Here is a 12,400-nt window from a genome sequence, read left to right as displayed (position 1 = left end):
TCCCCGTGTCCAGGGGCGCCCCTCTGCGGGGGTCCCCACAATCTCTTTGGAAACACAAGCTCGCTTCCCGGAATCTCAGCGCAGCGGGTTGCGCGGGGGAGTCTGATAGGCAGGGCAGGGGCTCGGGAGACTGCGGCTCAGCCTGGGTGAGGAGTGTCCCTCGCCTTGGGTCCCTCGGAGGAGACCCGGGCAGGGCGCTTCCAGAGCGGGCAGCGCTGCGCGGGGGATTTAGGGCTTTTAAATCTCCCCGAGCGTGAGCTGGGGGTCCGGGAAGCGAGCAGGGACAGGACCACGCACAGCCCGGGTGTCGTGCAGAGCTCCGGACGGGTCCCGTGGCCCAGGGGCGGCGTCCGAGGGGCTCCGGGGGACCCCGGGGAATGGGCGTGAAGATCTGGGGGCGCGACCCCGTCACGTTGGCGAAAGGGGCGCCCTTCTCCGTTGCCAAAGGGACCCTCACTCGAGAGGGCGGCGGTGGGAGCTCATGGCGCTGGTGGCCAGGGCGCTGCCTCGCCAAAGCTCGGAGGGCGTCCCTGAGGCAGGGCGTCTCGGGACGGGGGACCCCGACTCCCACTCAGCCTCCGCGTCCAGGGGCTCGGGACCCGCCCAGGGTCCGGCGGCGGCCGAGCAGCGTGGGCAGGTCGGGGGCGCCCCCGCCGCTCGCTCCCGACGCCCCGCGGGCTCCAACTTGGAACGCCCGGCCGGGACCCCTGGCGCGCGTCCCTGGGCGCCCGAGGCGGCGCGGAGCCTCCTACCTGCTCTGTTCATCTTCCAGCGCGCGGAGCCCGAGGCCGCCTGTCGCTGCGTCCGTGCGTCCGTCCGTCGGTCCGAGCGCGAGTCCGCCCGCCACCCGCTCACTCCATGGCCGCCCCGCGGGGCCCGCACCCCCGGCGCCCGCCCCGCCCCCGGCGCGCGCCGGACTCCGCGCGGCGCGCAGGGCGAGGAGGGGCGCGGGGCGCGAGCCTCGGGCTGGGCGGGGCTGGGGGCGCGGGGAGGGGGCGCGCGGCGCGAGCCTCGGGGGCGGGGCCGCGCCGGGGAGCCGCAGGGGCGGGGGCGCGGCCGAGGGGAGGGGGCGAGCGCGCCGCGCGGGCGGGGGCGGCGTCCGGGGGCAGCGCGGCGTCGCGTCCGCCCGGGGCTAGCGGCTCCGCGCGGGGCCGCTGTGCGCACTGAGGCGGCCGCGCCTCCACCCCGCCTGGACGTTTCCTCCCGCTCGCCCGGAGGAAGCTTTTTTTTCCCTCCTTTTCCCTGGTCAGGGACCAGCGAGGGTCCGGGAGTCCTGCGCACATTTAAAGGGGCCATGGCCGTGGGGTCTTCGGGACAAGGACACGGCGAGTTGGGTTTCTGGGGACCGTGGGGTCCCTTTATGCTGATCTTCGGGCGTGCATTGTCCTGCACCTGGCTCTGCGCTCGCTCGTGCGCTCGTGTGGAGCAGGACCGCCCCAAGTTCAGGCCCCCGCGGAGCGGAGATTGTAAGAGGTCGCTGGGGACACAATTCAAATTCAGCAGCAGAAGTCATGTCACCCTGGAGGCCAGAGGGACGGGGATGAGGCAGAGTAGTGACCCTCCAGCTGAGTGGAAGAACATAGGAATCTGCAGGAAGGCAAGTTCTCGGGACCCTTCCCCTGACTTACTGAATCAGAAACCCTGTTTCACAAACCTTCCAGATCCTTCTGTTGAAGCTGGAGTTCCAGAATCCTGGAGTAGAGGATGAGGGGCCAGAGATGACCTTCCCCATGAGGTGACACGGAAGAGGAGAACTGGTTGATGAGGAGGCTTGCTTTGTGCACTCAGGGCACATCCCTGGTGACCAAGGTGACTCACACCAAGCCTTAATCCCCTAGGAACTTCATCTGGTGCTCATGAGGCATAGACAGCCTGCCTACCTGTGGCAGGTGCCCAGAAGCCTGTGGGAGCTCAGAGGAGGCCTCCAGTGGAGAGGGTTGACCAAGGAGAGACCTTCCAGGGAGAGGGTGGGGTGGTGGGCAGAGATGCGGAGTGTAAACAGGTATCGTCTTGTTGCAGGAGCGACAGGGTTTGGACTTGGCCTAGGCTGGACCTCAGGTTCTCCAACAATAAAACCAGAAATTGCATTTGAGCCTTTCGCATAACCTTTCCATCTCTGCACCACCATAGAGTCATAAGCCTTGATCCAGCCTTCCATGGACAAATAAATGCCTGTGACTCTGGAGCAGAACATCTGGGGCTGGATTTCCTGTTGCTTAGATAGGTCTTGATCGACTCTATGGATCCAGGCAGGGAGGTGTGGCAGAAATAAATAGAGAGGTGATGACAGCGGAGGTGGGGAAGGGAGGTGGAGGTGGTCATGGGGATAGTGGCAGTGGACGCAGCCATGGAATGATTGTAGAGGTCCTGGTAAAGATGGCGGGCGGGCATGTGGTCCTGGGAGGTGGCGGAAGAGTCGGAAGTACCAGAATCCATAGGTGAGGTGGAGGGGGCAGACTTGGAAGAGGTGGGGTAGATGGTGGAGGTGCACATGGTGGAGTAGACCAGGTGGTGGGGTTGGTAGAGATGGGTGGAGGTGGTCAAAATGGCGGACACAGTCTAGGTGGTCGAGGTGGTGGGGTTGGTGGAGTCGAGCGAGGTGATCGGGACCGTAGAGGCAATGGGGATCGTGCAGGAAGTGATGGTGGAGCTGGTCCCAGTGATGGAGGTGAGGGAGGTGATGGCGTGGGGGGTGGCGAGACATCACTGAATATGGGCTGCATTGTGTAAGCATGTTTGACTCAGCTTTGTCGCTGCTGTGACTAAAGGTCCCGAGCAGAACAACTGTGAAGGACGAAAGGTTTATCTCGGGCTCACGGTGGCAGAGGGCTCAGTCCACAGATGGCCGGCTCCATTCCTCGGGCCTGAGGTGAGGCAGGACATCATGGCGGAAGAGTGTGGTGCAGGGAAGCAGCTCCCCTGGGGACGAGGAGGCAGAGAGACTCCACTCCCAGATGCAAATGTGTCCCCACAGCCAGGCCCCAGTGCCACCTCGTCACCACACCACCTGCCTCCAGGTGCCCCCAGCGGATCCCCCAGGGAGCCAGGCACTGACCGGGTTGAGGCTCTCAGGACCCGATCGTGTCTCCTCTGAACCTTCCTGCAGTGTCTCCCACGGGGGCTTCTGGGGACACCTCGCACCCACACCAGAACAGTAGATAAGTCACTTCAATATTTTTTTCCATGTGAAACACAATTTTTATTAAAGACAAGTAATAACATATGTGCGCATTACACAACATGACATGTTACTAAGACTTGAAGGTAACCACAGACAGTCTTGGAACTTAGGCCAACAAGTAACTTTACGTGTCACTTCAGTATGTGATGCAAAAAGAAAATACGTGTTTAAAAAAGTGAGCTGGTGGGGCTGGGGAGGTAGCTCAGTAGGTAGAGCGCTTGCCTCACAAACAGAGGGCCCTGGGTTCAATCCCCAGCACCGCGGGCAGAAGTGAAAAAATAAAATAAAATAAAAAGCGAGTTTGTGCCTGAGAATGAGCAATAAAAACCGAGTAAGGAAGACCCCCCCCCCCCAGGGACAGGGTGGGCGAGGGAGGCAGACAGTTTGCTCACCCACCAGCGTTGCTCCTCACTCCCTGCACGAAGGAGCCAGGAAGAAACCTCAGCGCTGGGTTAAGCCCTTCCCACTCCTGAGGACTGTGGGATTTGAGGCTAAGCAAAGATCCCTGGAGAAGATCCCAGCGCCAGACCAGCCGCGAATACGCAGACCTGGGCTTGGTTCGCAGAAGCCACACCGCGGTGCCGAGTGATGGGCTATAAAATGGAAGCTCGTATTCCTTTGTTTATCTTTCCTAATAAGAGAAAATGAATGTCAGACTTTACAAATACCTCGTGCTGATGCTGATGATCTGACTTACAAAACTGAGCCACAGCTGGTCAGTGAATTCAGGGGAATGACCCTAAGTACCCAGGAAGGACGTAACTGTAGGGGGTAACGATGCTTTGGCTTCTGTTCGGAGCCTTTAACACAAGGTGTTGTTTCCGAGAATCTTATCAGAGACTTGTTATGTCCCCATTTCACAGATAGGAAAATCGAGACCCAGAGAGGGAACGTGACCTCCCCTTGCTGCCCAGCCAGGATGGGGGTACCATGATTCTGATCCACCCGTGGTGGGAGACTCTGAGCCTGCAGCACTTGATGTAAAAGGAACTTGGAAGCTCGGTGCATCGGTGAGGTGGCCGCGGTAGTGACAGCAGCCAATAATAGCAATACCACCCAGGGCGCCTGTAATCCCAGCGGCTAGAGATACTGAGGCAGGAGGAATCTCGGTTCTGCCACTTGCAAATCCTAACGGTTGATATTTGCGGAGTGTTTATTTTCTGCACTCATATTCTGTAGCGATGAACTCATTCAGTCCTTTCAACAAACCTATGAAGCAGACGTTAGTACCCCCTTATTACAGATGGGGGGCTACACAGCACAGAGAGGCTGGGGCACTTGCCCAGGGATGCGCAATGAGTCACTGGTGGAGCTTGGAGCCTGGTTCTGGAACTGGTTTTCTTATCTACGTTAGCTCACTGAATTCTCCCCTCTGAAAGGGCTCAGTAAGTGACCGCTACCGTTTCAATGTCTAGTATGTGTTTGGTGATCAATAGCTCATCATTAGCATTTGAATATCTAGTTTATAGTTGGAACTGCATCAACTAAACTCACCAGGATTTCGGGCAGATAAACCCCCATAATCAAAACAGGACATAAAAGAATATAGGCTTGGTACAGTGGCGCACGCCTGTCATCCCAGCGGCTCGGAAGGCCGAGGAAGGAGGATCGCAAGTTGGAGGCCAGCCTCAGCAATTTAGCAAGGCGCTAAGCAACTCAGTGAGAGATCCTGTCTCAAAATAAAAATTAAAAAGGGCTGGGGATGTGGCTCAGTGATTAAGTGTCCCTGAGTTTAATCCCTTGGTGCCCTCCCCCCCGCAAAAAAAAAGAAAAGGAAAAAAAAAACACTTATTGGGCACCATCTGTATACTGATGGGCAGAGTTGGGGATGATGGAGATGGAAAGCAACATGGGAGCCCAGCAGGAGGCACAGGGACCGGGCTGGGGCTCTGCTTCCTGCCCCAACTCAAGGAGGCGACCCTCAGTTTTATTTCCTCCAGGATGGAGGCCCTTCCCTACGGTCTCCACTGCTGGCCACCTTTGCCTCCACTCCTGTGACAGGGTCCCTGTGTTTCCCATTTTCCCTAAGCTCTGCCTTTTGTCACCAGGGACAAGAATGTAGCTGTGAGAGAGGAAATTCCCCAGGCGGCAGCCTCTGGTCGCTCACCGCCATGTCACACCGCCCATCCCGGCCTTCCCGGGGGCCGGACCTAAGCCAGATCCCCGCCTGCATGGACGGGGTCTTAGCGAGGCTGCCCTTCTCTTGTGAGCCCAGGACTGGTGGGGGGTCAAGGAGACATCAGATCAGTACAGCTGGGGCTTCCCTCTCAATCCCCCACCATCACCTGAGCCTGGAGAAGAGCAGGAGACCTGGAGACCCCAGCCGCCCTGCTCACTGGCTGAGTGCTGTGTGACCTCAGGCTAGTCACTTTACGTCTCTGTGCCTCAATTTTCTGCTCTGTCGAATGGGGAGAGCAAGACTCTCAGGTGGAGGCGAGGATCAGATCAACGTTGGTTCCCTTTTGCCTTGTCTCTCACATCCTGGGAGAGCTTCCAGTGTGGTCGAGAGGAGGGCTTGGGGACACACCACTGAGCCACAGTGGGGACTGAATGGAGTTTAAGGGCTGGAGGAGAGGCGGGGACATTAGAGACCAAGTGACGTTTTCCAGGTCGGAGGAGCAGGGGTGACCATTCTCGAGAGAGGGGACAGGCTGAGAAGGCCCCTAGAGGGACAGAAGAGGGACGCGAGGTGGGCGTAGTCAGAGCGTCGTCACGGCACAGAGTGTGCTTGGGGGGAAAGTTCTCCAGCGGCCGACCAGAGGGCTTGGACTTCACCCTGCAGGCCCTGGGGAGCCATCGAGTGTTTGGGGGGGAGGGAGTGACGGAATGAGGACTAGGTGGTGTCTGGGAGTCTGAGGAGCCAGCCTGGGAGGTGCACTTCCAAGAGGGCTGGCCCTGGGGCTGCAGTGCATGCTGGGAAGGAGGCCCACTCCGGCCTCCTTAGGGTCAAGGAAGGGACCCCAGGCAGAGGTGGGGCTGGGAGATGGGGGCCGATCCCCAGTCCGCGGTGTGCAGATCTGGGGGTGCACAGAGGCGCGAGGGGCAGGCGGGGCTGCTGGCCTTTGTCCAGCAGGCCCCGGGCTCTCCAAGGAAGGCCTGGCCGGGGAGGGGCGCGGGCGTCTTTATCACTGGGTGGGATTCGAGGTCTGTGGAGGAAGCGGCCACCCTCTTCCGGCCGGGCCTTTTTTCCGCCTTGCCCGGCTGGGCTGGCTTGTCCCCGAGGCCGCCTCTCCAGCAGGCCCCTCCTGGCCGGCGGGGCGTGAGCTGGCCTGGGCCGCGCAGCCAGCAGCAGGATGGGCCAGGCCGAGGCTTCCGGCCCGCTCGGGCAGGCGGACTGGAGGGAAGCAGCCCTGGAGCCTTCTTCAAAACAGGAAACTGCTCTCCCTGCTTCCTGAGGGACAGGAACTGTCCCCATGGCAACCGCGGGACAAAGAGGCCACCTTAACCCTTCCCGGGGCGGCCCGGCCCAGAGCGGCTGCCCCCACCGACTTTTCTGCTCGTGGGTGTGGCCCCAGACAGGTGACCAGAGGGTTCGCCTTGGTGACACTTGCCCAGCGTCCCGTCAGTCCAAGGGAAAAGGTCGGGCTGGGGTTTCACGCCCGTTGGATAGGGGACAACATGGAGGGGCGGAGGGGTCTGAGCACACAGTAGGCCAGGAGCCACGGGAGTGAGCGTGGGATCTGGAGTCCTCCGATCTCTGTCTAAATCTTGTCCTTTGCGGGCCGTGTCCCTGGGGCAGGTGACGTGGCCTTTCAGGCTTCGGTCTCTCTACCTGTGACAGGGGGCCATGAGATCGCAGCCTCACGGGGCTGACTGAACAGGGATGAGGTCGCTGGAGATGTCCGGAGCGGCCTAGGCCCCGGGTATACAGCAGGGGATTAGCAGTGCCCTCTGCCCCCAGGCAGCAGTAGGCTAGTCACAAGCCACATGCTTCCAGACTCCAGAAGGAGCCGCAGTCTCTGCCATGGTTCCGCTCAGTGGTCAGGGAGCCTGTGCAGAGAACCAGGGAGGGAAAAAGAGCCTGTCGTGCAGAGAAGACCAAGGGGAAGAGTGCCCCCTCCCCCGCAGAGGGGACCGCAGGGGCTCAGACTCCAGAGCGTGGAAGGACTGTGCCCCCTAAGAAGCACGGAGGATTCCGCGGGGAGAGGGTCGGTGGTGGGAGAGGCCGGTCTCCGCCCGGACCACAGAGCGCAGGGACTCTGGGTGTCTGTCAGCTTGTGTAGAACCCGGAGTTCAAGCCTTAGCACTGGAAAAAAGGGCACAGTGGCGCACACCTGTCATCCCCGTGGCTTAGGAGGCTGAGGCGGGAGGATCACAAGTTGGAGGCCAGCCTCAGCATCTTATCGAGGCCCTGAGCAACTTAGTGAGACCCTGTCTCTACATACAGAATAAGAAGGGCTGGGATGTGGCTCGGTGGTGAAGCATCCCTCTGGCCTCTGGCTGTAGGTGCTGGTCAAGTTCCACTCAGTGTCAGGGACTCTGGACTCTGAACGGTGATTTATCTGGGGGACGGGGGACCTTGCCCAGTGTGTGAACCCTAGAAAGACCCAAGCCACAGGGAAAGGCACTCATTTGCTGTTTAGATGGGGGGGTCAGGCCTGCACCCTGAAACTGCCACCCCTCAGGAGCCCAGCTTCGTCCCTGCCGGCCCTCCCGGGTCACGCCACCCCACTCCAAGGCCAAGACGGCTGGACAGAGGCTGGGAAGACACCCGAGGCTGCTTACCTCTTAGCAGTTTCCTGTCTTCTCCACTGGTCCTCAGCCACACTGGCCTTCCTCGCTGTCCCCCCCACACCCCACCCAGCTCCTTCCAGCCCCAGGGCCTTTGCACTTGCTGTTCCCGCTCCTTCCCACATTTTCACCTAGCTGGGCCAGGTCTCCAGTGTCATCTCCTGGCAGAGGCTCCCCTCTACTGCTCCTTGAGCCCCCTGCTGTCCCATCACCTGGTCCCTCCTCCGTCCTTGCACTCAGTCATAGCTGAAACCATCCCATTCACTTATCTGGGTATGGCTGTCCCCATCCCGTGACCAGGGGACATCTACTCCAAGGTGTCCTGCAGAGGCATAAAAACCCACCACCCAGTGTTATACACGCTACATGTTGGTTTATTTCCTTTCTTTCTTGTACCCACGTACCTCTCGTGGAGCTTGATTTATAAATCTGGCCTGGGAAGAGATTCCTAACAATTATCAGTGATAAAATGGAACAATCGTGACAATAGAGGGCAGTGCGAGTTATTTAAAAACCTGTGAATTGTTTACTTCTGGAATTTTCCATTTCACATGTTCAGACCGGGTAACTGAAACTGGAGAGAGGGAAACCCTGGCGGACGCGGCAGGGGGCTGCCCTGTCTGTGGCTCTCTCCCCACCGGGGTGAGGACACTGGCCCGGGAGGGCACCACTGGGTCTTCCTTGCTGGGTCCCCAGTACCTAGAGCACAGCCCCCGGTGATCCGTACTCGTTTTAGCATCTGCTGCGTGTCTGATGCCCGAGCTGGGGACTCATCATCAAACCTCCTCCCACCTCCCCCTGTTGCAGGGCTGGTGATGTCACCAGCTGCCCAGGGCTGGCCACTGAGGACCAGGAAGCAAAGACCGACCAAGCACTTGTCCTCCGGGAAAGACTTACAGTACCTGGAGCACCAGTTTCCCGTGCTGCCACTATGACAAACGCCTGAGACCATCAACTTAATGAGAGGAAAGGTTGATTGGGGCTCCCAGTGTTAGAGGTTCCAGTGAACCCACTGCCTTCAGGACTGGTGACCGGGCGATCGTAGGACATGGCAGTGGGCACGAGGGGTACAGTAAAACAGAGGAAGAGGCAGGGGCTGGCGTCCACTATCCCCGTCAAGGCCACGCCCCAATGACCTGAACACCTCCCACTAAGCCCCGCCTCTTAAAGGATCCAGCACCTCCCAATAGCATGCAGCTGGGGAACCAAGATTTGAACACCCGGGCCTCTGGGGACATTCTAGAATTCTAGATCCAGACTCTAGCAAGCATGTGCAGTCACCAAGAACTGCACTGGGGACTCGGCGCACCCAGAGAGATGTAGGACTCTCCCCATTTTTCAGATGAAGAAACTGGATCTTGGTGGTCTTGTGTGTCAGGAGCCCAGGGTAAGCGGCTCTCTGGGCCTTGCTCCTTGCCCTCCCACAAGCTGAAAGGGGTCTCACGCCCAGGCAGAGAATAGTCAGGGCTGATCCGACTTGGCAGGGGCTCGACTAGGTCCTGCCACGGCCCATACCTTTGGCTTAGTGCAGGGGCACCCGAACTTCCTGACCTGAAGTATCTGCTGGACCGATTAAAACGTGAATTCTAAAGCCTCATCCCAGGCCCCTCGAGGGAGAATCCCCTGTTATTCGGGACTGAGGTTCTTCCTTCTGGGAATCATGGAGACCCCATAAGAAGGCAGGGGAACCAAGCACGTGGTGCACACCTGTCATCCCAACAGCTCAGGAGGCCAAGGCAGGAGGACCGCAAGTTCAAGGCCAGCCTCAGCCACTTAGTGAGGCCGGAAGAAACTTAACGAGATTCTGTCTCAAAAAATTAAAAAGGGCTGGGGATGTGGCTCCGTGGTAAAGTGCCCTTGGTTCAATCCTGAGTACCACAAAAAAAATAGACGGGGGAACCCCTCGATAATTGTCTGAAGTTCCGCTGAGTCAGCAGGAGAGAACCTGACTGTTCCCAACTCACCGAATGTGTGACGGTGTCCAAGGGTCGGGGCCCTGCAGAGCGGGGGAGCCGGGCAGCCCGGGAAGCCTGGCCAGCAGTGGATTCCGGCCTTCTGAGCCTGACGGCCACCGGAGCCGATCTCTCTTGGGAACAGGGAGCTCCGTCTTCCCCTTGGCTGGTAGGCTGGCTTTGCAGAGCGGAGGTGGCAATGTCACCTTCCCCGGCGCACCAGGAAGGGTCGCGGCTTGAGAGAGGCGTTCTGATGAGCCACCGGAGCGCCCCCTGATTTATCTTCCCCATTACGGTGGCAGAGTGGGGACTGCGTCTCTCCGCTGGCCTCCTGGCCGGCAGAGGCTGAGGGAGGGAGCGGCCTCTCAAAAGAACTCATTAATTAGCTTAATCAGTGTGTGCAGCCACGCGTTTGTGTGCGGAGGGACACAGGAGGCGAGTGTGACCCCTGTCGCGGGCGCCGTCAATTGCGGGGTTGGCCCTCCTCCCACCTGCCACCCAGACACTTAGCGAAATGAACCATCGAGATGCCGGGTTCTACCCGACACGGGTCCACTTATTGTACGGTGGCCTCAGGGGCTTGTCCTTCTAGAAGAGTCTGCCGCCAACCAACAAGACCCATGCACCCTGCAGGGACAGCCTGGGGCCTCTGACTGGAGCCTGATCCTCTCCAACTCAGGAGGAGTCCCTGGTGAAGGAGGAAGGGACAGGACACTGTCCACGGTGGCCAGAAGGATGAGCCGGATGGTCAAATTCTCTTTTTCTTTCAGAACCGGGGCTTGAACCCAGGGATGCTTCACTCCTGAGTGCTTAACCGCAGCCCTTTTTATATTTTATTTAGAGACAGGGTCTCACTGGGTTGCTTAGGGATCTCACTATATTGCTGAGGCTGGCCTCCAACTTCTGATCCTCCAACTTCAGCCTCCCAAGCCACTGGGAAGCCAGACATGTGCCACTGCGCCCGGCCCAAGTCAAACTCTTAATTCCGAAGCCTAAGGAATTTGCCTCTAGTTCTAGACACTTCCCTCAGGATCCTCGATCCTTCCCGTCTGTGTAGACATGGGCTTGGAGCTTCCCCAAACTGGGAGGGGCATGGCTCTTGAAACATGGTCTCTTCGGTCTTCACACATCCTCTGTATGTTGTGTACAATTAGACCCATTTTATAGATGAGGATGCTGAGGCCCAGAGACTTGCCCAGAGGCACACGGAAGGCAGGCAGTGGAAGGATTTGAGCTCGGGTCTACTATGACTGCACAGCTGGTCTTAAGTCAGAAATTTTCCAACCAAATTGGAGATCAGTTCCCCCCAAAACAGTGGTAGTCACAGCTCTGAGGAGGGAGGGAAGGGTGTCTCGCGAGTAGGGCTTACCACTGGGACAGGTGACATCTCTACTCAAATTCCGTTTAACCCTCGTTTATCTGCAGCATCCTATGCCAAGGCTTACGGGAGCCCAGCAGGGTCAAACACCTAAGCAAGCAATCAAAAAGCATGAATTAGGTTTGGTACCGTGGTACACGCCTTTCATCCCGGAGCTCAGGAGGCTGAGGCAGGAGGATCGAGAGTTGGAGGCCAGCCTCAGCAACTTAGCAAGACCCTAAGCAACTCAGTGAGACCCTGTCTCTAAATAAAATATAAAAACGGCTGGGGATGTGGCTCAGTGGGTACAGCACTTGCCTGGCATGCGTGAGTTCAAACTCCAGCACTGGAAACAACAACAAAAACCCTGCATAATTGATTCTTGCTTCTCATCCAAGACCAGCTACAAAAATTCGTGGGATCCAGTGCAAGAGGAGGATAGAATGCCTCTTGATCAAAAATTCAGAACGGAGAGCACGGCAGGGAGCTTCAAGCCCTCCCGAGACTGGGTCCCCCGGGACAGCATCCTGAGGGGGACTCAGGATCATGCTCTTGCAGGTGCGTAAACTGAGGCTCAGGGAGGCTCCTGCCTCCCCAGCCTCCCCGGAGACCCCGATCCCTGCCTCCTGCCTCACCGGCTTCTCCGCTGTTCCATGCTGAGCCCAATCCCAGCCTTTGTTTTCCTGACCCCAGAAAGCAGGGGAGTGTTTACCACGGCTGAAGTTTATTTTATTTTCATGTTTTCCAATAATTGATTCCAAAAGTTCCTACACACGTCCTGCCGAAGGAAAACATGTTTTGCTCACAGAACAACCTTCGACTTCCTTATAGCACCAGAGCCGTGAGGGCCCAGGGCCCTGAGGAAAGCGTGGGGTGACTTTTCCCTTGGTTATTTGAACTTCTTTTTCCATCATGCTGTCGGGAGACAACAAAACATGTTTTCGGTTTTTTTTTTTTTCTTTTCTCCAAAGGAAATGGACACTTTCTGATTGACTCCTTGTGGCCAAAAAATCATCTTCTTTCTCCTGCCATGATTTTGGATCGATGTGGTGTGTGAGCTAGCTTCACCATAAAGGACCGTCCTTCACTTTCCTAAAAGGACGGTCATCTCCTCCCAAGCTGTCCTTCACCCGGAGTCACAACACCACTGAATGCACGGTGGCTTCCTTCAGAGTCTGT

General features: G+C 58.2%; 1 protein-coding gene across 2 annotated transcripts in view; it reads right to left on the bottom strand.

Moving 5' to 3' along the window:
• Window positions 1-944, bottom strand: part of Fgd5 (FYVE, RhoGEF and PH domain containing 5) — a 105,579-nt gene extending 104,635 nt beyond the window's left edge. For both annotated transcript variants that reach the window (XM_047534875.1, XM_047534876.1), the window contains exon 1: window positions 753-944. In XM_047534875.1, the coding sequence (XP_047390831.1) occupies window positions 753-765 (13 nt within the window). In that variant the 5' untranslated portion in view covers window positions 766-944. The remainder of the gene's footprint in view (window positions 1-752) is intronic.
• Between the last annotated feature and the right edge of the window lie 11,456 nt (window positions 945-12,400).

The sequence above is a fragment of the Sciurus carolinensis genome, chromosome 19 (assembly GCF_902686445.1).
Source record: "Sciurus carolinensis chromosome 19, mSciCar1.2, whole genome shotgun sequence".
In the NCBI taxonomy this organism is placed as follows: domain Eukaryota; kingdom Metazoa; phylum Chordata; class Mammalia; order Rodentia; family Sciuridae; genus Sciurus; species Sciurus carolinensis.
The sequence above is the reverse complement of the archived record's forward strand: the minus strand, read 5'-3'. Positions and strand labels throughout refer to the sequence as shown.